Source organism: Physcomitrium patens, chromosome 8 (assembly GCF_059467195.1).
Source record: "Physcomitrium patens ecotype Gransden chromosome 8, ASM5946719v1, whole genome shotgun sequence".
Lineage (NCBI taxonomy): Eukaryota > Viridiplantae > Streptophyta > Bryopsida > Funariales > Funariaceae > Physcomitrium > Physcomitrium patens.
Genome location: NC_143417.1, coordinates 15967991 through 15991548, shown reverse-complemented (window position 1 = coordinate 15991548; position 23558 = coordinate 15967991). Strand labels below are relative to the sequence as shown.

At 32.4% G+C, this 23558-nt stretch overlaps 1 protein-coding gene across 1 annotated transcript; it reads left to right on the top strand.

The window, feature by feature from the left end:
* The first annotated feature begins 16908 nt into the window (after positions 1-16908).
* Positions 16909-23127, top strand: LOC112285806 (putative potassium transporter 17). Its single transcript, XM_024526986.3, has 9 exons — positions 16909-17303; positions 17964-19115; positions 19342-19564; positions 19768-20025; positions 20140-20190; positions 20505-20765; positions 21082-21134; positions 21268-21637; positions 21777-23127. The coding sequence occupies exons 2-9, from the start codon at positions 18834-18836 to the stop codon at positions 22673-22675; spliced, it is 2397 nt and encodes a 798-aa protein (XP_024382754.1). The 5' UTR covers positions 16909-17303; positions 17964-18833; the 3' UTR covers positions 22676-23127.
* The last annotated feature ends 431 nt before the right edge of the window (positions 23128-23558 follow it).

Here is a 23558-nt window from a genome sequence, read left to right as displayed (position 1 = left end):
TATAAATGAAACCATTCACTTACTACCTTTGATTTGGAAGTGCCTCCAATTCCCTATAACTCCTTCACATGAACTCTAAAGGTAATAATTCTTTCATAAAAGATATAAGTCTTGAAATCACCATTCTAGCTGCACCTTTCAATCTTCAAAAGCTGTCGTACAACTCTTCATATCCTCAAAAGAGTAACAATATGTCTTAAATAAATACCTTAACTTCAAATGGCTATATCTTCTTTACCGTAAGTCCAAATCTTCTAATTTTTGTATACAAATTGTAGCCCAAATTCTAAACTTTACAATCATAGCTCTTAATTCTCCAATGCCCTTTTTTGAAGTTACCGAAGCCGTTGTTAAGGTCGTATGCAACCTCCTCAAAGCCCATTGGGCATAGTATTTGACGAATAGGGATGAAGTTCTCCATTTCTTGCCTTTATCCGACCATGTCTTACTTTCATCCCTCTCAATTAGCCTCCTATTAGTTTAGATTTTCATCCTTAGGCTTCCACTTTCTCCTAAGGCTTCATACTAAATATTTAGGTCCTATATTTTTTTTAATGTCAAAATCAAAACTAATAAAAACACATAGTAAAGTTTCTTATACCAACGTCTTTTAATTTAATCTACTAACTAGTCTAATACACATTTAAATTTATTAACATATAATATGTTTTAACTAATTTTTATATACTATAAGTATTTAGAATATGACATTATCCATAGATGACCAGTACTCTTGTCATCTAACATAATCTTCTAATGTAAGCATTGCAGGGCCAACCCTTTGGATATCTTCAATAAATTAATTGAAGATATTTAAAGAATATTCTTTTTTTTTTCTCTCTCATGTGCTATCTTAGGAATTCAAACTCGGAACCTCCTAGGTGCCACCCAAGCATCTTAATATCCATCCATCTCAATAAGCCCAAGTCACTACTTGATGTCAAAAGTTTCAATTCTTCTCTCTATAAGCTTACTGTCCAATCTCTTCATTTTCTTTAAATCTCTATTTTTCACATATCATAATTTATTTTTCTATAAAAATTTATAAACCTATTTATAAACCTATTAAAAATGTATCTATAAAATTTTATATTAAATAGATACTTTAAAAATTAATTATCATTTTTTCTTTTTTTTTCTTATATAAACTTACTTTTTAATTTTTAACAACTATAATACTTATTGCCAATAGAATTCACTCATATATATATATATATATATATATATATATATATATATATATATATATATATATAATTTTATTAATCTTTATTCTAATCTAATACTTAATAAATCAATTAGTTCTTATTTTTAATTATTTTTTTAAATATTTTATTTAAATAAGTAAACACAAGTTAAGAATTAATAGATTTTATAATTCTTATCTAATTTATATATATTGTACACAAATATGAAATGATACTACCAATAAGGATTTTACAATTAGATGAAAAAAGAGGATATAAGGGGTGGAGAAGGTAATTAATTTCCTTTAAACATTAGAAATGGACCCTCAACAAGGAATTGACAAGGAGGGGAAGTAATAACCGACTTTTAAAAAGAGCTCTTCTATGATGACAATCCTTGTCTATTCCTAATTTAATTCTAATCCTCAAAATACTTCTAAATATTTAATGAAGCTTCCTTCTACTTTACTCTTTTATTTTAATAGAAGTTTATTTTAATCCTTGTCTATTCTTCAAGCTCTTTTATTTTAATATAAGTTTCTATACAATCTAATCCACAACAATACCAAGAGATTATACTAGCACAAGACAAAACAACATAAAGCACACAACCATAAATAATTACCTTCCACGCAATCTTAAGACTTATAAGATCTCTCTCCCAGTAAACACACCAATAATGTGAGCTAAAATAAACCTCCACTAATTAGAAGTTTATTCTAATTCATAATAAGTGAATGAACTATGTGAATTTAAAAATGAGCTATTATTTAAATTTTAATCCAATTATTACTTATTCGACTTAAAACACCAAGTTATTAATCAAATTTCCTAACATTATTCACATTTACAATGATAACTCTTTCTTTAGACTTCATGCAAAATAATTCTTCTTTTTATATCTAATTAGATAATTTATTTTTTATTTTTTTATTTTTTATTTTTTTATAATTTATTTTTTAGATTTTTTATATTATTTTATATTATTTTATTATTTTATTATTTAAAAAAATACATATTATTACTTCTTAAATAACCGATAGTAAAAGCAATTAATTAAGTTATTATCCTTAATCTATAAAAAAAAGATAAAATCTTAAATAAAAATTAAAAGTTAAAAGTTAAAATAAAGATTAAGTTAAAGTTAAAGTAAGTTAAGAGTTAAAATTTGACATATGGAAGTTACGAGTTACTGAAAAAATAAAAGTAAAAATGAAACTAAGGAGGGAAAAAACCAAAGGTACCTTAATAACGCCCAAGAATTGAGGCAGCAACCCCCTTCTACTCCAAAAATCTATGACAATGAAGTATGTTTCAAAATCTAATGATCATCATTCACTACTTAAGATCCATGAACATATATCTACAAGGTTCACAATGAAAGTTAAAAATCAAAATGACAATAAGATTAGGATTAAGGCCAAAAATTGGCATAGCTTTACCTTCAACCAAAAGAAGAGAGAGAAAGGGCTTGAGAAACCAAGTCACTCTTATACAATTGAGTGGTGGCTTGTGGAAGGGCGGCTACATCTCCACCTTTGATCTCTAAGATCTCTAATGTAGATCTACATCCTTCATTCATCCAAGAGCTAATTTCATAACCAAGGCTAATGGTTCTTGTAAGCGGAAAAAAAAAAAAAAAAAAAAAAAAAAAAAACTTTTTGATAAATCTAATCTTATAATTGTATTTAAAATATCTTTTTATGCTAAGATTGACTATCCATATGCCTAAATCTATGTTCATTTGTAACTTTTATGAAGGTTTTTTTTATTTACAAGGATTTTGGTAATTTTTGTAAAATCCTTCAAAAAATGAGAATTTCATTGCTCTACTTGTACTTTGAAGGAAAGGATGTTGATCTTGTTTTCTTCACTCCACATGGTGCATCCAATGCCTCCATTGGATTTGAAAGGCTTCCATAAATTAGAATAATCACTTTGCCACTTGAATTTGTTGAATTTGGAAAAAATCTTCAAAACTATCATAATTAAACCTCACTAGATTTTTTTTTCTTTTTGATACCAAGACTACTTTCTTTATAATTCCTCTACTATTAGCTAACTAAAAAAATAGTCTTTATGGTATTTTTCTTACTAAATTCTATCCTAGATTACATATCTGCTACTAGGAATCTATTTTCTATTTTTTCCTAAAATTTTAATATTAACTCATAAAATTTATGTTTTAAGCACAATTAATGCATTTTTTGTACTTAATATTAAAATGAGTCAATTCAATGGCTCACAATGCCACAAAACACAAGAATTTAAGGAGTAAAAGTAATTGTTCATAAATAAAGAAGGATTTATAATATGTGTGGTAGAGTAGAGCATTGAGAGTTAAAAGGACTGAGAGTTTTTTTAGGAGGAAACTATGAAAAGGAGAAAAACCAACTCTCAACACCACAAAGAAAGAAATGTCAAAGAGAGTTAATATTGAAGCCTCTAGAAGATATGGTTGGAATTATTTTAAGGTCTTTTTGGTTGAGATTTTTTTTTCATGTGTCCTTATTTAAGTACCAAAATATATTATTAACTAATTCAAGTTTTAAGATGCACCCATCTCTTGCAAAAAAACTTCTAAGATTTGATAAATGAATTTTTGACTACTTCAAAAGAATGTAGTTTAGCTTTAGATTTATTTTTGTTAAAGATAGGTGCAATTAAAAACTTAGGTTAGTTGATAATATGTTTAAATACTTTGTTGAGAACACATGAAAAAAATCTCAACCAGAACAACATTAAATTGTTTTTGTACATGGTTGCATTAAGATTGCAAATATACTTCTATGCATAACTTTTGACTCATATACATAAATTCCAAAAGAAAATGTTTCTCAAATAGCTTATTGTATTTCCCACTTACCATGAAAATTTCAAAAAATTCCAATCAATATTCACTTTACATGTCCAAACTCTGATTTTCATCAAAAAAAAGAAAGGTTAGTCTTTTAAGGATTAAACTACTACCTTTCGGAATAATCCATGTAGAAAAGAAATATTTATTTTCTTCAATCTACTAAGATTTTTTTTTATTCTATTTATAAACTATAAATATACCAACTATATCAACAATTCTTCCTAGTATTTTGACTTGGTATACTTGTCAATCAAGATTAGTTAAATTCATATTTTCTTGCAATAATAACAAGAAGAAATTTCCTAGCAAAGGATAGAAGATGATTGATTTTTTCTACTTTAAAAATGAATATTCTAAGCCGCCAACTTGGAGTTGTTGTTGTGTTATGTGAAAATCATAATAAATCCTAATTAAATTTCAAATAATTTCAATAGAAAACTTTAAACTTCAATAACTTCTTATTGATTTTTTATCTTAATTTGAAAAAGTGTAAATTTTTCATCTACAAATTGAAAAAAACACACAAAATTTGAAAAAAATCTTATTTACTAATTTTAAAAAATTATTCTTAATTCGCTAAAAATTAGTTGACTTCCTTCTTCAATCTTTATGATGACCTCCTAACATCAATACTTCTTCTTTTTATCATTTACTTGCTTTCAAAATTTAAAAATCTTTTTAAAACTAACTCAACTACAAGCATACAAAATAATCATTTAAGTTCAACTAAAAAATTGCTCAAAAATATAAGAACCCTCATTGATATTTAATCTCTAATTTTTAAAAGTCTATTTGACTTTAACTTCAAATTCTTTTAATTAGATTTTTTTAGGCTTGATTTTATAAGAAGCATCTAACACAATTACATTCATAATCTACAAAATTTCATCCATCAATTTTCTATAAAATTCATATAATTTATCAAAATATAATCTCTTTTTTATTCTACAAAAAATAAAATCATTTAAAACAACTCCAACTTTGCAAAGCTCTTACAAAGCCATTATCTACCCAATTCTTTTAAAATAATTCTCTCAAGTATTCTAAGATGTACTACTTGTAAGCAAGTCTAATGATCCATTACCAATTAATCAAAACTAAGACTAATATAAATATACTCAAGGCCAACAATGACCCCATATATTTATAGAAACTCTCATATTTCCAAAAAGTCTTATTTCCAAATTCTGGTTTTTTTCTATTGAAAATTCTTATTTTTTTTATTTTTTTTTTTTAAATGTTCATTGTTAACGAATTGTAAATAAATCTTAGCCTTTTGTAACTTTTTTGTACTGAGATTCTTCAATCCAACATCTGAAAAAATTATATATTGTAAATTTATACATTGTAAATTTTTTATTTGGAGGATTTGGAATATCACTTCTATACAAAAGTTGAATATATAAATTTCAGATCTTAACATTTGATCTACATATATATATGAGGTACAATGTTTTTCATGCATGTAGGTCTTAGTCAAAAATTCCAATGCTATAAAATTTGTAAATATTTTTAAAAATAATTTAAGACTTTAATATTCAATCTAAGTGGTCATGTTGAAGATTATTTCATATGCATTGTATGCAAATTATTTTTGAAAAAGAGATAAAAATCCAAGTTTTTATTTTTAAAATATATATATATATATATATATATATATATATATTGATATTCAACTCATCATTCTTTTAGCAATATTTTCCACGTGGATGAATCTAAGAGCTCCTCAAGAAAATACAAAAAAATCCAACAAACACCCATTTCAAACAAATCTTATAACATCTTCATACAAAATTTAAAATTGGTCATTCTTGGTGTTTATAGAAATCTTATAAAAATATAGCTCACTCTCACCTTTTAACATAATTACCATTATTCTAGTTAAATCCTTCATGTTGGATTAATCTTTATAGGACCAACATTGGTTTAGGGGTGTCATTAAGATTTGCGCAAGTGCATTTGACTTCAAAGTGGATCTTGAATATTTTAGAACATTTTTAGTAATAGAAGATGTAAATAGAAACCTAGAAAAAATTATCTTTTAAAAAAAATATTTGTAAGAGAGAAGTCTTATATAAAAACATATTTGAAGTTTTACTACAATATATATATATATATATATATATATATATATATATATATATATAAGTTTTTTATTTCAAGGTTTCTTTTTTTGGATTTACTTTTTGCATATTTTCAACGAAGTATCTAAACATATTATCAAGTGACTTGAGTACTAAGATGCATCTACTTCTTATTAAAAAAAATAGAGATTTTAGAGAAAAAAAAAAAAAAAAAAACGTTGTTTTGTCTTAAAAAAAGAAATATTTCATCTGTAGAAACTTTTAACAAGAAATGAGTGAATCTTATATTTTAAATTAATTGATAATATTTCTACATAATGAATTAATGACACATGAAAAAATCTCAATGAATAAAAACCTTGAAAAATAAATATTTATTCTTAAGATCTTAAATACATTTCTTTGCTTAAATTTCCATTCACAAATCTATTTTTTAAAAAGAAAATATTTTTCATGAAACCAAGTATATTTTATATGAATACCAAAATTATCCAAAAATGAAGATCCATATTTAAGCCAAGAGCATCTGATTAAATCTTGAAAAAAAAAAAAAAAAAAAAAAAAAAAAATCTTAAATTAAAGGTAGTCCTTTAGAAAATAAAAAGTAACATATAATAATTTATTAAATTTGTAAAATTTAAAAAAAATAAAAATAAATAACTCATTCATAATCTCATCTTATTTGTAGAAAAAAGTAACAAAATGATCCAAAGATAGATAAGATGCTTTGATTAAAATATATATTTTAATAACATTGGAAAGAAGTTCTTCAATCATAAACATGAATGAGCCAAAAATGGAGAAACTTTGAGTGGTCTTTAGAGATTTATATTTGAATCATAATAAAGCTATAACTTATCTTAAAGGTTTGTTACTTCAAAACGTTGATATTCCCAAAATGTCTAAGTAGAAAATATTTTCTAATATTAAATCCTTCAATCTATCTAATTGAAGCGGTACCTTGTTTTGAAGGAGTTTAATAAGATTATTGACATACTTTTCTCTCTTTTGGATATATGTCTTTTCATTTATTTGTGATGAAAAATATCTTAGCTATTTTTATTTATTGGTTAATTAATACATATTATAAATTAAGCAATTTTTTACCTATATACATTTTTCTTCATTTATCAATAAACTAACTTTGCTTCTTGTCTTAATAAAGACCTCTACTTCTTTTTTTATCCTTTAACCTTTATTATTATTAATTTAATTATACTTCAATAGACATAGTTTTTCTTTCTCATAAATAAAAAAGAACTTTATTACAAATTAAATGAGATAAATATGAACACTATGGCCAGATTTAGCCATGATGGATTATATATACAACATAAACATATTTATGCAATAATCTAGGGTACAAAAGATTTCATTTGGAATGGTTTAATTTCTATAAGGCAATCAACTTGTTCAAATACTATTGTTATTGTAATTCTTTGTTAATTATTGCTACTTTGTCTAGATGTTTCTTAAACTTATCTTATATAAATTTCCATGCCAATTTTCAATAACCTACTAGATTAAGCCATATTATGTTGTGAAACTTTTTCTTTTAGCTAATGTCTTTTGATAAATGCCACATAGTTGTGTTTTATCTTAAGGTGCCATATAATAATTCATTGCAATAAAAGGCATAATCAACTAATTTTCTTAAATCTCTAAATGATTTTATGTAAAAATATACCATGTTTCTATATAAGATTAAGGGCATGGGTGACATTTCCTTATCTTTCTATATCAATTTCAAAATATGCTTTATGATCACTTCTTTTACTTGATGGCTTACTATATAGGGCCGCATTAGCTTCATCATCTTCTACCAAACTTATATACTTGTAAATAGTCATGGACTTATTTAAACTTATATATTGACATTTCACTATGAGTCTCTTAAAGATCCTAAGGTCCTATAGTCATGCTTAGATCTCCAAATCACATTTCCAAAAAGAATGCAAGATCATTTTTTTTTTTTTTTCTTGCAAGATGAATGGCACATTATTAATCCATATTATCACTCATTTAACCCTTCTATGTATTTATTGTAACAAATTCGTGCCTTATTTGACTTGATTTTTTATTATGAGATGATTAAAAATATATGAAAACAAAATAATTCATTCAAGTTAGAATATGGTCTTCAAACATCATAAGGTAGCAAACTCATTGTTGATCCACCTTCTATTTTTGACCTATAGGGTGGAATATTTCTACTAAGCCAGTGACCTAATATTAACCAATTATGATATTTTGTGGTCAAAAATAGATTGAGGCCTAACAAAAATGATGTTAAATTATGAACAATATAAACAATGTATTATACTTAGAATCAATATGCATTAACTATTAAGAATCAATTTTAGCATTAGTAGAGTCGCACATATATGGCAATTGATTACATATTGGCAAATCAAGGAGTCATTGGAGTAGGATTGAAAGATAGAAGATAAGTGAGATATTGTTTGGAGATCTGCAAAAACAAGGAAGAATAGTGGCAATAATCCAACTTAAATATGGTGGATTATTTACAAGTGAATGTTTGAATTTTTGTTGTTTCATCCACACATTTACATTTGTAGATAGCACAAAATTATGTGAAGTTTGATAATATAATTAGCTACCACATATCATAATTTTTTAAAAATTGAATTCTTAGTTTTGAAACCCACCACTAATTAAAAATTTAGCTGGCCTATATATTGAAAATGGATCAAAGAGAATCTTCAACTAAAATATTTATGTAAATTATGCTTTTGGGCCAAATTGTGTAAAAACACTTGAAATCCTCCTAATTTCTATTTTCCTACATGGAGGTATTTTGCCATTTTTACACCTACTAGATATATGCTAATATATGATCAAAAATAGGTTGACTACTTTATATATATATATATATATATATATATATATTGAATAAAGACTAGAGGGATGTTATGAAATTGTCTCCACACCATTTATTTATTTATTTATATATATATAGAATAAAGACTAGAGGCATGTTATGAAAATGTCTCCACACCAAAGTCTATTGGTAGAGTCAATACAAACTCATACACAGAACACTTTGTTGAAGTGGCTTGGCCTCAGCCAAGCTAAATGAAAATGGTCATAGTGGTGACCAGCACCAATCATGGAAAAAGAATCACATTTGTATGAGAATAAAATTACAGCAACAAAATGGGAGATTCTTTGATCATTCAAACAACTTAAGCTCCTGATCAACACCACAAGGAGAGGAATTAGTATGGGGAACTTTCAACTAAAATTTGGTCTAGATATACTCTTATGCTCAAAGTATGTAGCCACATTGACTGGTGAAAGCTATGGGTATCATTTACTGGTCATGAACAATTTTATCTCATACGCACAAAGGATGTGGATATGTTAAATCCTGAAACTTACACTTACTGTTTCTTCCATGTCTACGATGGCCAATTCAACGACTTCAAGTGCATTGGATCTTGTGCTGCACAGACATGCATGTGATCACCTATGAATTCGCTTGGTTTTCTACTACTACATGAGGATCCGGTAATCAATAATATTTGGTTGTATACCTGCAGCACATACATATGGAATTACCTCCTTTTGTGATTGAGAAGATCGTACAAACAGGACTAGATCTGAAAGGAGACACAGCTCAAGGTGTTTTAATAAACATTTCAGCAAAAAACTTACAAATGGAATCAGCAACAAAGAGAATTCAAGTAAGACTGGTGAAGCAATCGTAGAGGACTAACTTTCTCATCGACAGAAGTATCAAATCCAGCAGCAACAGAAATGGGCACAATTGTGACGGTGCCTTAGTTTGGCGATTAAGAAGCGTTCATCTGCAACACCACCAACCTATCCAGCACCCGAAATTGACCGCAGCTGTGGAGATGTCATACAAGCAAAAGCCCAGTGTGGGACTCATGTAAGAACATTCTTCATGCATCAGGTCTCCGGGACTGCCAGCTTTTTATGTTTTCGAAGTGGTGGACGGAAGCTTTGCTGCTAACACAATTCATTCGATATGTTGGTACTTTCCAGTGCCATCGGACCACTGTGGTCCAGACCTCGTTGATGAAGCAGTCATTGGGCAGAGATTCCTGGCAACCACATGGGACCGAGTGAAAATGCAGAGAATCTGGCAAATCGACGTTCAATTTGGTTTCCATCTACATGGAAGTCACTGTGATGCCCACACAGCATGAAGTCAGTTGACGCGAGGATGGGTATATTGCTACAAGAATATGTAAAATTCTTAGAGCTCATGTCCTGTGGTGACCTTGAGTTGAGTAAGACGTCTTCTCTTCGTCTTTGCGGTTAGGAGGATGGTTTGAAGCTTCGGTGAACCAGAAGTCACTCTAAGGGTGTGTTTTTGATGAAGCTACAGTTATCAAAATTATCAGCAAAGGCTTGTTAACGTTGTCCAGATGCCCATCTCATCTGCGGGACCTGGACTTGGACACTTCTCACCACATCCAGAACTGCCTCGTCTGCAATTCCTACCCCAAAGCATCAGCCTCGGTGCAAATAATGGGTCCTGAGACACAATGAAAAATTACTTGAGAAAGAAAAGGGACTTTAGAGAACTGATACACACCTCTTTAACAAAATGGGTATCCTTCGTGGGTTGCCATCCAAAGAGCGTTTTCAAAAGGGTCAACGAAACGTTGGGAGTTTTCCAAGATTGGATGATTCCTTGTGTGTGTGTGTGTGTGATTAGGAGAAAGTGTATAAGCATGTCTGCTTTATTGAAATACATATATTTAGGATTCTGTTGAATTGAAGAATAGTGTGCAGGTTTATCCTGAAACATTATTATAGAGTGCAAAGGTTTTAACTGTCGTACAGAGTCCATCCTTGTTAAGTTTGTTGTTTAATGATCTAGGATTCCTGTGCGTGAATTCTGGAAGCTTTGATTTAATCTCTTGAAAATAGAGCTGCACGATTTTTAAAAAGAGGCAATTCTTTTGATGTATACATTAAAACGCAAATTATTGTAACTGGTAGTTTGAGTTTTTGCCGGGATAGTTCTTTTGATATGATCATCGCACAGTATAGCATTCTTGCCAACACGAATAACTAGTGTGGTATTAAAAAAAATTCCTGCCCGTCTATTTCTTTTTATTGAAAAATAATATTAGCGAAAAAACAACAACAACAAAGACAGACAGACAGAGAGACAGAAGAAAGACCTCTTCTGGAGGCAAGTTGTGGGGGCACCTCCAACAATTGCGCTGTAAACTGGAAAAGTGGCCCTTCCACAGGGATGAGCTTTTTAGTGTAACGATGCAACATCGAAACACACAAACACACACACTTATTTAAGTACATATTCGGGATACGGATGAGTTCAAATTAAGGGAGATCTGGGGAAGGTAAGGCACTCAATCCTGAAGAAACAGTACTGAAGGTATACATATAAATAATGTTTAATAATTGAAATAATAATGTAATTAGTAATATGTGTAATGAAGAAAGTTTTTCAAAACAAAAAAAATCAGGGAATCTTAAAATTTAACTTCTAAATTGGATGATGAAACACATACACAAATCAGTCCTTCACATTTCATGTTTTATAGAATGTTATTGAAAACCAGAAAAGTACCCAAGGCATCGGAATATAATCGAGCTTGGACAAGATGACCTCCGACGCAATCGACATATGTAAGTGTGCAAGGCCAGTGACAGAAGGTATAAAAACTCCAAGAGTATCTTTGTCAGTGAGTATTATTTTGGCTCCATTTTCAAAATATTAGACGCCCAAACACCCTCTCCAACCACTACGCCAGATGAAAGATCGACGTGGTTTCGCGAGAAGAACCTACCATCTCATGCCGAGCATCGAAGAATCCAGTCAAGGGGGGGTTCTGTGCTCGTTTCAGAGCCTCAAAACACGTGAAGAATGGGCAAACTGGTGGTGCTACTGCCGCTGCTCCTGCTTCTGCTGCAACGAGTAATGTGGGGCAAGGCCAGTTCAGTTGTATGTGAGGGAAAGCAGGCATTGCAAGAGCCACACATCTGCCTCTCTGCCTGTGCCCACACACTCACCCTGCAGCCCAGCTGAACTGGCGTGCATGCATGTGGCAGGACCTTGCAAACAAAGCAAGACAAAGCATGGCGACACGAAGCCCAAAGCACCCACAAAACAAAAACAAAGTGCGAGTGAGTCCTAAACCCTAAATCCTAAAGTCTACACCCATGAGAGAAGCAACAAAGAAGCACAAGACAATGGAGAAGCAGCTCGCGCTTGTGCTGCTTTCCTGTTGCCCAGTTGAGGTGCACAAAGACATTCATTTATTTATTCATTTATGGTGTGGGTGTGGGAGTGTGATTGTGTGTATTCTTGACTCTTTTAACTTTCTTTCTTTCTTTCTTTCTTGCCATTTTTTTGTGTATTTGACAGGGAGAGCAATTGTGACTACATAATACATAAATAGTGTAGGTGTATCAATTATCATTGACCTAATTAATTCCATCGTTTGTTCAAGTATTTGGTGTATTTTTCTTATATTGTTGTAATCTTTCAAATCTTATGTTGAATGCATTCTCTTTTTCTCTCTCTCTCTCTCTCTCTCTCTCTCTCTCTCTTTGCCACTTCTTAATGTTTGATCTTGGTATGTAGCCGATTGTGACTGCTTCAGTTTGTGGGTGTTTTTAAATTGAATCTAGTACATAAATATTATATTTTTCTATCAATCATAATATCTGAAATATAATTTATGTATTTAAATCAAAATTTGAGATTCAATCATTCAATATTTTGTAACTTTTTTCACCGAAAAGCTTACATTACAATGTGTATAAATTATTACAATGCATAAACATTCAAAGTGTAAATGAACATTCAAGTATATATTTTAATTAGTTTTTTTGTTTATGTATTATAAAAATTATATTTATATATTGAAATAGTTTAATAGAAAACATGGAGTTTTTTCTATGTTGAACTGTTATTTAACGTATCTAAAATGACATGATATTTTGAAATTTTTATGCAGTTATATTTGTATTCATAATAAAAAAAATGTAAATTATGATATAATAAATAATATTTTACATAACATATTTTAAAAAGCATTAAATTAATTCATTCAATGATCCAAACCAAATAAAAACAAAATAATTAGTTTTTTATAGCCAAATCTTTTATATTTCCATTTAATATTCCTAAGCATTTAATTTTTTTTAAATATTATTGTGCTCTCTCAAAAAGAATATATAACACATTAATATTAATATATTAAAAAAATAAACACAGAGAACTAATAATAAAAGTTTACAAAATACTTGACGAACCTTGGAGGAGAAAATTACGAAGATTAATGTAGAGTAAAAATAACCAAATAAATATTTAAATATTTAAACAAAACAAGAAAAAAAATAATAATAAATGTTATATGATAAGTAAAATATAAAATAGAAGTACTATATGTTTATCTTTATTATAAATTTACTGTTGAAATAGTGAAACATAAATGAAAAATATTAAATACAATGTACTTTTTTATATTCTTCCTTAGTATGGAATCTAATACATATAAAGTTTATTTTATTTTGATTTTGACTTTTTATTTTCTTATTATATTAAGAAGTAAATTTATCAACTGAAAAAATATATTATAAAATACTCACAGTAAAAGGTGAAATATTTGATATATTTGCATGGTTTAAATATGTAAAAATAAAAACATATAAAATGATTCTAAAATGATATTCATTTTCATAATTGGCTACACTCAATGTATATATGGTAAATAGATAATGCATGTCGTTATTCTTATCAAAATATAAGGAAATTTTAGTATTATAATTTAAAATATTAGTCATGTCATAGACAATTCAACTTTATAATTTAATAAATTTTACAATTCTTAAAAATAAGTTATTTTTGATAATAACAACAAACTTTGAAACTTAATTCCAGTTAAAATTTTAGTTTAATATAGTTAGCTTTATTAAAAAAATCAATGTACAGCTTTAATAATATTTCATTGAGCCGTGAAATGTCTAAGAAATTGTAGTTATTAGAAGAGGGTAATAGATTAGAGAAGTTTTTTTAAAAAAAAAAGCACATGGAAATGTAACCAAATCATGCATAAATATATTGACAATGCTGTTGAATTTATCAACGCCATTTTGAACTTATTAATTTAAAGCATTAGTTAGTAGATGCTGAGATAAGCACACAAATGGATGCTAATCAAAATTCAAAATAAAGTTGGAATGCAATAGTGTAAGAAAAAGGTGGACCAGGAATAGTGTTCATATGATAACTTTGAGAATGAAAAGTATTATTCTGTTCACCTCATGTTTTTTAATCTTTCTACTTATTTTAATTTGAAGTTTTTTAGTTGTTTTGTATTCACTATATTGCAACTTTGGATGTTATAATAAAATCACACACCAATAGTATTATTAATTATTTAATCAGTTAAATTTAAATTTCTGTTTTGTAAAATATCACAATGGCGTTGCACAATGCTAATATTTTATTCTTTCTCAACTTCCAAAATTTTTTTTTATTTAATTCCTATTTCTATCTAATATTAATGTGAAATTTCTCTAACATATATAAAGAATTGTGAAAATAATTGTTTTGAATAAGTCGGTGGAAAAGCTTTGTGTTGTGAATATTATAGTCCAGCATCTTTTGAGACCATAGTTTTTTAAATCACCGAACTAAGATGATACTTTATTTTAATTTATGGTCCTTGTGTGATATTAGACTTGATTCTTCTTCTTTTTTTAATATCACAAAAATTCCAAATTACACACATACACACAAATATATATATATATATATATATATATATACACATTATTATACAACTTCATGAATTGCAATTCACATGAAAAATATGTATCAGATTAAGTTTTAAAAGACCCATACAAAAGTTTAATTTTTCTTTACCAATGTTTAGGCATTTATTTTTTTAGTTTTTCGTTTTTCGTTTTTCTTTTATTCTTATTTTTATTTTTCTCTTAATAAGAAACTTTAAAACCAAAAAATGTCATTATAAAAAAGTATATTATGTTTTTGTATATGGTCTATTATTGTTTATAACATGATGTTACAATTTTATACTTGAACTAAAAATACAAGTAAGTTTCTATGCCGAATTAAAGTCAAACAGTGTTAGAAGTTTAAGTTTTATAATAGTTTTGTTAATGCTCATTAAAATTGTATTTTGTATATATATATATATATATATATCAAGAAAACTGCTCATGTATGTAACATTAATAGAAGATTAGTGATACATGAATTGTATAACAAAAGAAATCAATTTGAATATGAAAAAAAAAAATGAATTGATGGTATTATGCAACAATAAGAATGAAAAATATAATTAAAAAAAACAACTTAGTTATAAACTATTTTATTTTAAGGTTATTTTAATTTGTGTTTGATTAATCAAACACAAAATAATTTTATGCATCACACATAATATAATCTATCAATTTTTAAAATATTGTAGGTTGTACAAAATACAAAAATATCATTAAAAAATAGTTTTAAACTAATGTATATATATATATATAAGTTTACTGTGGCACAAATGAAGTACCCAAGTACATACTAGAGTCAAACATATTGTCAAAAGCAAACAACCAAACAAATACCAAATCTCAAATTAGTTCACTACTATTGCACCACAAAAGATACATCATACTACTATATATATATATATATATATTGAAATACTACCCTTGACATGGCACCAAGTACATTTACTTCACTTATCATAAAACCATAACCATTTTAAAATTTTGAACGCATTTTTTTGTGTATTTGTCACAAAACAATGTGTTCAAATGGTTCTTCATGAATCCCCACATCTCCCATTTTGTTTTTGTCACAATTTATGGTTTAAGGGCGTTTGGCAACATGAGCCGAGCATATCACCAAACATCATGGATTGCACAATACTATGTCTTTATAGTACATTATTGGATTGGTGTCCTTTTGGAGGAACTTCTTTGACATGTGCCCCACTTTTTGATGGGGAATTTGGTGTATGAAAAGAATGCTAGTACCATTCATTGCCATGTTTGTATATCACCATTCATATTTAAATTATTTATATATTATTTATATATACATATACATGTGTATTTATTTATGTATTTATGTATTTATTTTTATTTTTTTCCTATCGACAATGTGTCACATGGGATCTTGGTTTTTCATGCCATGAATGGACTTGATACAAGCATTTGATGACAGACACCTTGGAAAGATATTCCCTTTTTTTGAGTTATTTAGGTGGACTCCATGTGCAACCCAGTTTTGTAGTGAAAATCATAACAATGGCCACCAATGCATAAACTAACCCTAAATCAACTAATAAAACCATAATGCAAGTAACACCACACCTACATCTGTCCATCCTTCGAACCAGATATTCGCCACAATAGAGGCATTTCATCCACTTTCCCGCCATCTCGGTGTACTTTTAGGGATCGTCTCACAGAAAGAGATGAGAAATAAAAGTATAAAGTGGATGAAAAGACAAAGTTTCCTCCGGAGGAATGCAGACACTGGGGACCTGGCGTCATGACGCCCGCAAATTCCAGCACTCGTGTGCAGTCATCGTCCCCATAGTATGCGACCGCACTACCGACTGCCGGTCGGTAAGGTAAGTGTGAGCATCTTCGGGCACCACACCCTGGTAGGTGGAACACTCCGCTGGGTGTGGCTCACAGGAGCCCCCCCGCCCTGACAGATTTCACCAGGATTGCTCCCTGCCGGCACCGCCGCACAGTTCAAGCCGTAATCGACGGGGTCTCGACAGAACCGTCGTCATGGCCGCCGGAATAGGCCTCCAGCCAAAGCATATAAAACGCTGCAAGGGCACAGATCCATCCACTCTGAGCTTCGGCAAATTGTTTCAACGAGAGTGCGTGTGCGTGTGCGTGTGCTTTGCTGTTGAATTGCGATGGTATTCTCGTGGTGGTGGTATTGCAGTGCTATGAGAGACCAAAACTTGTCGCAACCGTGAGATTGAGGATGTGTGCTTAATAGAGAAGGAGGAGGAATTGATGAAAGTCTTTTAAAAAACCACGCCATGGAGCTGGTGTTGTGCAAGATGGAGGTCACGATGGCATTGCCGCGCTCCTTGGATCCACCCGAGCGCTTCTAGCGGTCGATTGCTGTTTAATTCTTGTCGATGTTTGAAGGTAAATTTTCTCCTTCTTCTTCCCTTCCAGGTGTGCACGGCTGCGCGAGCTTTGTCAGTTTCGCAATCTATCCGGAATGATAAGGTGGCGAGGGCCGCGGGGTTTTGTCGTTTTGTTTCTTGGTTGTTGTTGTTGTTTTTTTTTTTTTTTTTTTTTTTTTTTTTTTTTTTTTTTTTTTTTTTTTTTTTTTTACGAATTGTGTGAGGTTTTGCTGCAGTGTTTTTGTGTTGTATTGTTACGATTCTTTTTGGAATTTTGACAGTGTTTGAGCTACGTCGTTAATTGTAAGTCGTAGTCAGTGGCTCCTGAGATTTTGGCGGATTTTGCATGGACTGGATTGTGTTGTCGCACAGGGAGTGTGGCGGGAGAATTTCATAAGTGCCTTTGTTGTCAGTGTCAAGTTCAGTTCTTTGTTTTTGCCTGTTACCGTTGGTGTATGTGGTTTCGTTGGGAGGTGCACTGTGCTCGTGAGATGTGATCTTTGTGTTGAAATCATCGCAGTTTCTGGCAGTGTGTTGGTGCTTTCTACTTCGCAATTCCACTGCTGGATAATGAAGTGTCTGATAATTTCTTGTGTGAGCAGTGTGTTACATTCTTCGTAAATCTCGTTCAATTGTCAATTTAGCTGTCTAACTATTCGATTTGTTTTATGGATGATAGATCTCACGTAGAATTTATTAGAACCAACCGCGAGAAGTCTTCTTCTCAACGACGGCTATTCACACTTTTTTCAAGCGTAATCTATTCTGGGAGAACGCATTTACGCGAGTATTTCCACAGCCAGCACTCGCCTCTTTTAGATTGCTGAACAAGTAGGAGAAGCAACACATTTTCAGGCATTGAACAGACCCTCGCGTACTCACCATTTCTGACGCCCGGGTCATTTTATTTTATTTTTGTTTGTTGAGCTGAGCGTATTAAGGATGGCCGAGACGAACACAGGATTACAGAGCGACTGGTGCTTTGTCCATCGCCCGATTCCCATTCTCATCCTATCGAGGAAGCTGGGTTCTTCACAACAGCGAAGCAAGCGTTCTTCCAGTGGAGGAGGGGGTTGGTGAGCTAGCATTGTTACAGTTGTTTTTTCCGAATTTGCAAATCCCAACTTTGTTTGGTCTATGCTCATTCAATTTTGATCAAACGGTGATCCTTATCGCCAAATTAGTGGTTAGTGTATCTATAGGCTGAAGGCTTTCTGAGGCGATAAAGCAATGCAATTAATATGTTTCGAGGCCTGTTGGATATGACTTCACTATCTCCTTCTTGCTTTTCAAAGCTTTTTAGCTTACCAGCATCTACGAATGAGTAGAATGATGCCTCTTTCAGACAGGACGGGGTTTGTCACCTAAGCCCAATTCGTCTCTTGACAACTTCCTGCAGCATCACCCGCTCGAGCAAGACTTTCTTCTATGCCAACATAGAAGTTAGATCTATACTCTAAGAGAATCTTATTCTTCTCAAGAGCCCTTTTTCTCCTTCGCAATTTCTCTAGCAGGTTCTTCCGATAGGAATATTGTCGAACTCGAAATCATGTCAGGCGGCTCTAGGGCTGTGGATGCGCCCAATTATGATCTGGAAATGGGGGCCTTCCGTGAAGGAGAACGTGACTGGAAGTTTGTCAAAAATGATGGGGAAACGGCATTCGACCTCAAGGTCAACCCTTTGAATGAGAATGAAGCTCGTGAGGAAACCTCTGTCGTCGAGAGGATACCATCAAAAGTTGGCTTAAATTCAAAGCAGTTTCGATTGCGGAGAGCGGTTTCGGATGTGCGTTTCAAAGCGAAGTTAGCCCCTGTTCACCCTGATAAGAAGGTTAGTTCTTTGTTCACTTTATTTCGTGTGCAATTGTACTTGATTCTTCTGTAGCATTATTGAAGCGTTTTTGTTTACAGTCTTGACCCCGCGTTGCCTCCCTCCTTCTTTGATTACTTCAATCAATTGCCTACATGTGATGTCAGATGAGAGTAAATAAGAACATTGATTTGAATTGGCTGCTTGAACGTTGAAACTTATCTCCACGTTGTTGGATTGAATGCAGAGCTACAGCAAATGGGAAACAATTGTATTGGCGTATCAGACACTTGGTGTTGTATTTGGAGGGCTGGGAACTTCCCCACTCTATGTGTGGCCAACAATCCAGATTTCAAATCCCGGGGAAACAGAATTCCTTGGAGTGTTAAGTCTTATATTCTGGACACTTACGCTGGTGGCTTTAATTAAATACGGGCTTATCGTTATTAATGCGGATGATCATGGCGAAGGTCTAATCTCATTACTTGTACCTTATGTAGAATCTATGTCTTCCATAGTGAAATCAACGTTTACATTTTGAAGCGATTGCATCAAAGCCACGAATTTCTGTCAATTATCTCAAGGTTTCAGTCTTCAAATTCTTTTTTTAGTTGATTACAGCTAACGAACTTTCGTTGGAGGTATGGCTAAACCTCCATACATGGTTGAGCAGGGGGGACATTCGCGGTGTATTCCATTCTCTGCCGCAACGCTAATTTTGGGCAGAACATTGCGGACCCATCGGTCTACATCTTAGCGGGAGCAAACATGAATAAAGAGACTCGGGCAAAGGAGTCTGAAAGCACTTTGGCAAAAAAACTGCGTCACTTCATTGAGAGGCATGAGCGCGCCAAATTTGTTCTCTTTGTTATGGTAATGCTTGGAACTGGCCTCGTCATTGGTGATGGCATACTCACGCCTGCCATCTCAGGTGGGCTTCAAAATCTCTTCTCTTGTTTTGAAGCGCCGTTACGCAATCATCTTGGAGTGAATTAGTCATATGTTTTACGTGGTTCGTACTGAGTTACGTTGTTTGCTTGTGTAGTGTTATCAGCCATGGCTGGAATTCAGAGCGAGGATCCGTCTATCAATACTTGTAAGCAGCAACTGAAGACTATACTGATGCCATCTAGTATACCGGGATTATGCAAATGCCCTTTTTGATTCTTTCATGCGATAGTTGACCAGTCTCACTTCTACATTTGTTAATGAGGCATGTCATCTTGGTCGCTTGCTCACAGGGGACTTACAATCGATTTCACATTGTGTCCTCAAAGTAAAGAACATTTGCAATTTGTTTTACTAACCTGTTTCAAAGGCGAGGTGTATTGCTTTTCATTTTCTTTGCCATGAAATCGGTCTTCAGATATGTCTAATTCAGAACCCCACTGTGAATTTGTGAATCGGCAGCTGTTGTAACGTGGACCTCGGCAGCCATATTAGTGGCGCTATTTCTGGTGCAGCGTTTCGGAACCAATCGGATGGGCTTTCTATTGTCACCTATAATGCTGATTTGGTTTTTGGTAACTCCAGTTATTGGGGTTTATAACGTTGTTCAGTACTACCCCTCCATATTCAAAGCAATATCTCCTCGTTACATCATCGAGTTCTTCCGAGTAAATCAGAAGGAAGGTTGGATAGCGCTAGGAGGCGTGGTGCTTTGCATCACAGGTGCGTTTTTTCTCGTGCTCAACTTTTTGGAAGGTGATAATTATTATGGTTATGTATCTTGCTCTTTGGTCCGTATCCTTCGTGTGATGCTCGTTGTCTTTTGTGATCGCCTATCTTCTGGTTTTCAAATGTACTATGAGATTCTATTAGCCATTGGTGTTGACATCCGGAAATTATGGATGATTAGCAGTTACACTTTATGGGAAAAAAAAAGAATGCATGGCTTAGACTGTTAGACATATTGCATGATTCTGGTCCGGAGCTGAGGCATACACATAGTCTTGATTCCATCATTGTATCCTGGATACATTGGCAGGTGCGGAGGCTTCGTATGCTGACCTTGGCCACTTCAATAAGCGCTCAATTCAGGTGAGTAGTTGCTTTAATAGTAAGATTGTGAAACACATTAAAATTAACGTCTAAAATTTAATGAAATCGTGGCTGAATTGGATTTCGGAGCAAGTCTCTTTTCAATATACTAATGTTCAGTTGTTTTGCCCAGATCGCATTCTATTGCCTTGTCTATCCATCCGCCATCCTTACTTATGCCGGTGAGAACGCGTATCTGATAGCTCATCCAGGTGATCATAAGAATGCCTTTTTCAAATCCGTCCCTAAGGCAGTTTACTGGCCTGTTTTTATCGTGGCAACATTAGCTGCTATCGTGGCCAGTCAGTCACTCATAACAGGGACATTTTCGCTGATCAAGCAATGTACGTCACTCGGATGTTTTCCACGAGTCAAAATGGTGCACACATCTGCGGATCAGGAAGGGCAAGTTTATTCTCCAGAAATCAACTGGATGCTTATGGTTCTATGCATTGCAGTGGTAGTCGGATTTCAAGACGCTGGAACGCTTGGGAATGCTTTTGGTAAGTTGTTTGGGCATGTTGTCCCATGTTGGAATGTTTATGCAGTGAAGATTTTATTGGTGTTGTCTGGTTCTGAATAATGTTTTATATTCATCAAAACTGGGAAGTCTGCTGATCTTGGATAACCTTGTATGCGCAGGGGTGGCCGTGGTAGGCGTGATGTTGATAACGACTATTTTGGTTACGTTAGTGATGATTCTAGTGTGGAAACTGCCATGGCCTGTGGCCCTTCTCTTCCTGACGGTCTTTGGATTTATTGAAGGTGTTTACTTCACAGCCGTATGCGTCAAAGTACCACACGGTGGCTGGGTCCCCTTCGCAATAGCATCAATGTTTCTTGCAATTTCCTTCTGTTGGAATTATGGGAGGCGGACAAAGCATTCATATGAGGTGAGTCATAAGACCAGCCTCGACAATTTAGGTGCTTCAATTTTCAGTATGGGAACACAACGGGTACCTGGAATTTGTTTCTTTTATAGTGATTTGGCGCTTGGCGTGCCTCCAATCATCACGCACTACATGAAAAACGTTCGAACGCTGCATCAAGTTTTGGTCTTTACCACAATAAAGTTCTTACCGGTACGGACCGTAGCACCTGAAGATCGATTTTATGTTGGACGGGTTGGATTCAAGGGAGTGTATCGCTGTGTAGCATGTTATGGTTACCAAGATGTGATTGACTGCAAGGACGGAGCATTCAAGGATCACGCTTTGCGAAGTCTGCAATTATATCTCGAGAATGAAGAGAGAAATGAACCAGATGCAAATGGAATGGATGGGCGCACGCCATCATTTCAGAGGACGATTGCAGCCCACAATCTGGAGGACCTAATGGAGTTGAACAAAGCCCGTGAAGTCGACGCAGTTCATGTTGTGGGCAAGATCACTGTCCGGACTACTGAGTCAACTGGCTGGTTTGGGCGACTTGTTATCAACAAAGGCTACTCTATTCTCAGGATCCTCTGCCGATCTGTCGTAAAGGAGCTGCAGATTCCTCCAGCAAACTATCTTGAGGTAGGCATGCTCTATGAAATATAAGAACATTAATAATAACGAAGGTCCGAAATATTGTGCTGCGCGGGATGTTATCGTAAATTCATCGACGTTCAAGAATGAAAGTTCAGTGCCTGAAAGGATGCTGCTCAGAACCATGCTGGGCCGCAGTTTTGGACCGAATTTGAATCTTTCTAATTTTAAGCAAGGATCTTCTTTGTAGTGTTGCAAAGTTATAGTATCTCCAACTGCATTGTGTGGTTAGTGTTCTGCTGGAATAGGCGCGTTTGCTACTCCAGTGGGTAAAATCTCTCTAGCCGGTTACGTAATGGAATTTTGAGTGATATGTGAAAATGTCGTTAGACGAAGTAAGGAGTCTTGATGAAAGGTGGGGTTTATATGTTTTCATCTCCGCCCTTGCGTCCTGATTCCAAGCGTGATCTTTGTGTGCAATTGCGTACAGTGTAATGTGCTCAATAAATGTTGTTGCTCATTTACATCCGTGTAGAGTGAAAGCTTCATATCCTATGGAAATATTTGTCGTTGCACATCTGAGATGTCTGGATCATAAGAACACATTTGCATTCAAGTCGTATTACAGAATAAAAAAAAATATGGAGGAGGAGAAATGTGTTATTTGTTAACACTAGATACAGTCATCTATTGTAATTTTAACAATAGAAAAATTACTCTTCTCTCTAAAATTTTCGTAGAAAAACAAAACATGTTCCCGTTTTATTTATTTATTTATTTTTTACGAGTCATTCATTACAAGTTTAATTAAATATTCAACTTTGCATTTGTATTTCTTTACTATTAAATCTTATCGATTTTAAATATTTTCAAATCTCTGTATAATTATTTAGCACCTATTAGAATGATGGAAGGTTTATAGATAGAAAGAAGTTATTACAACAAACAAAAATTG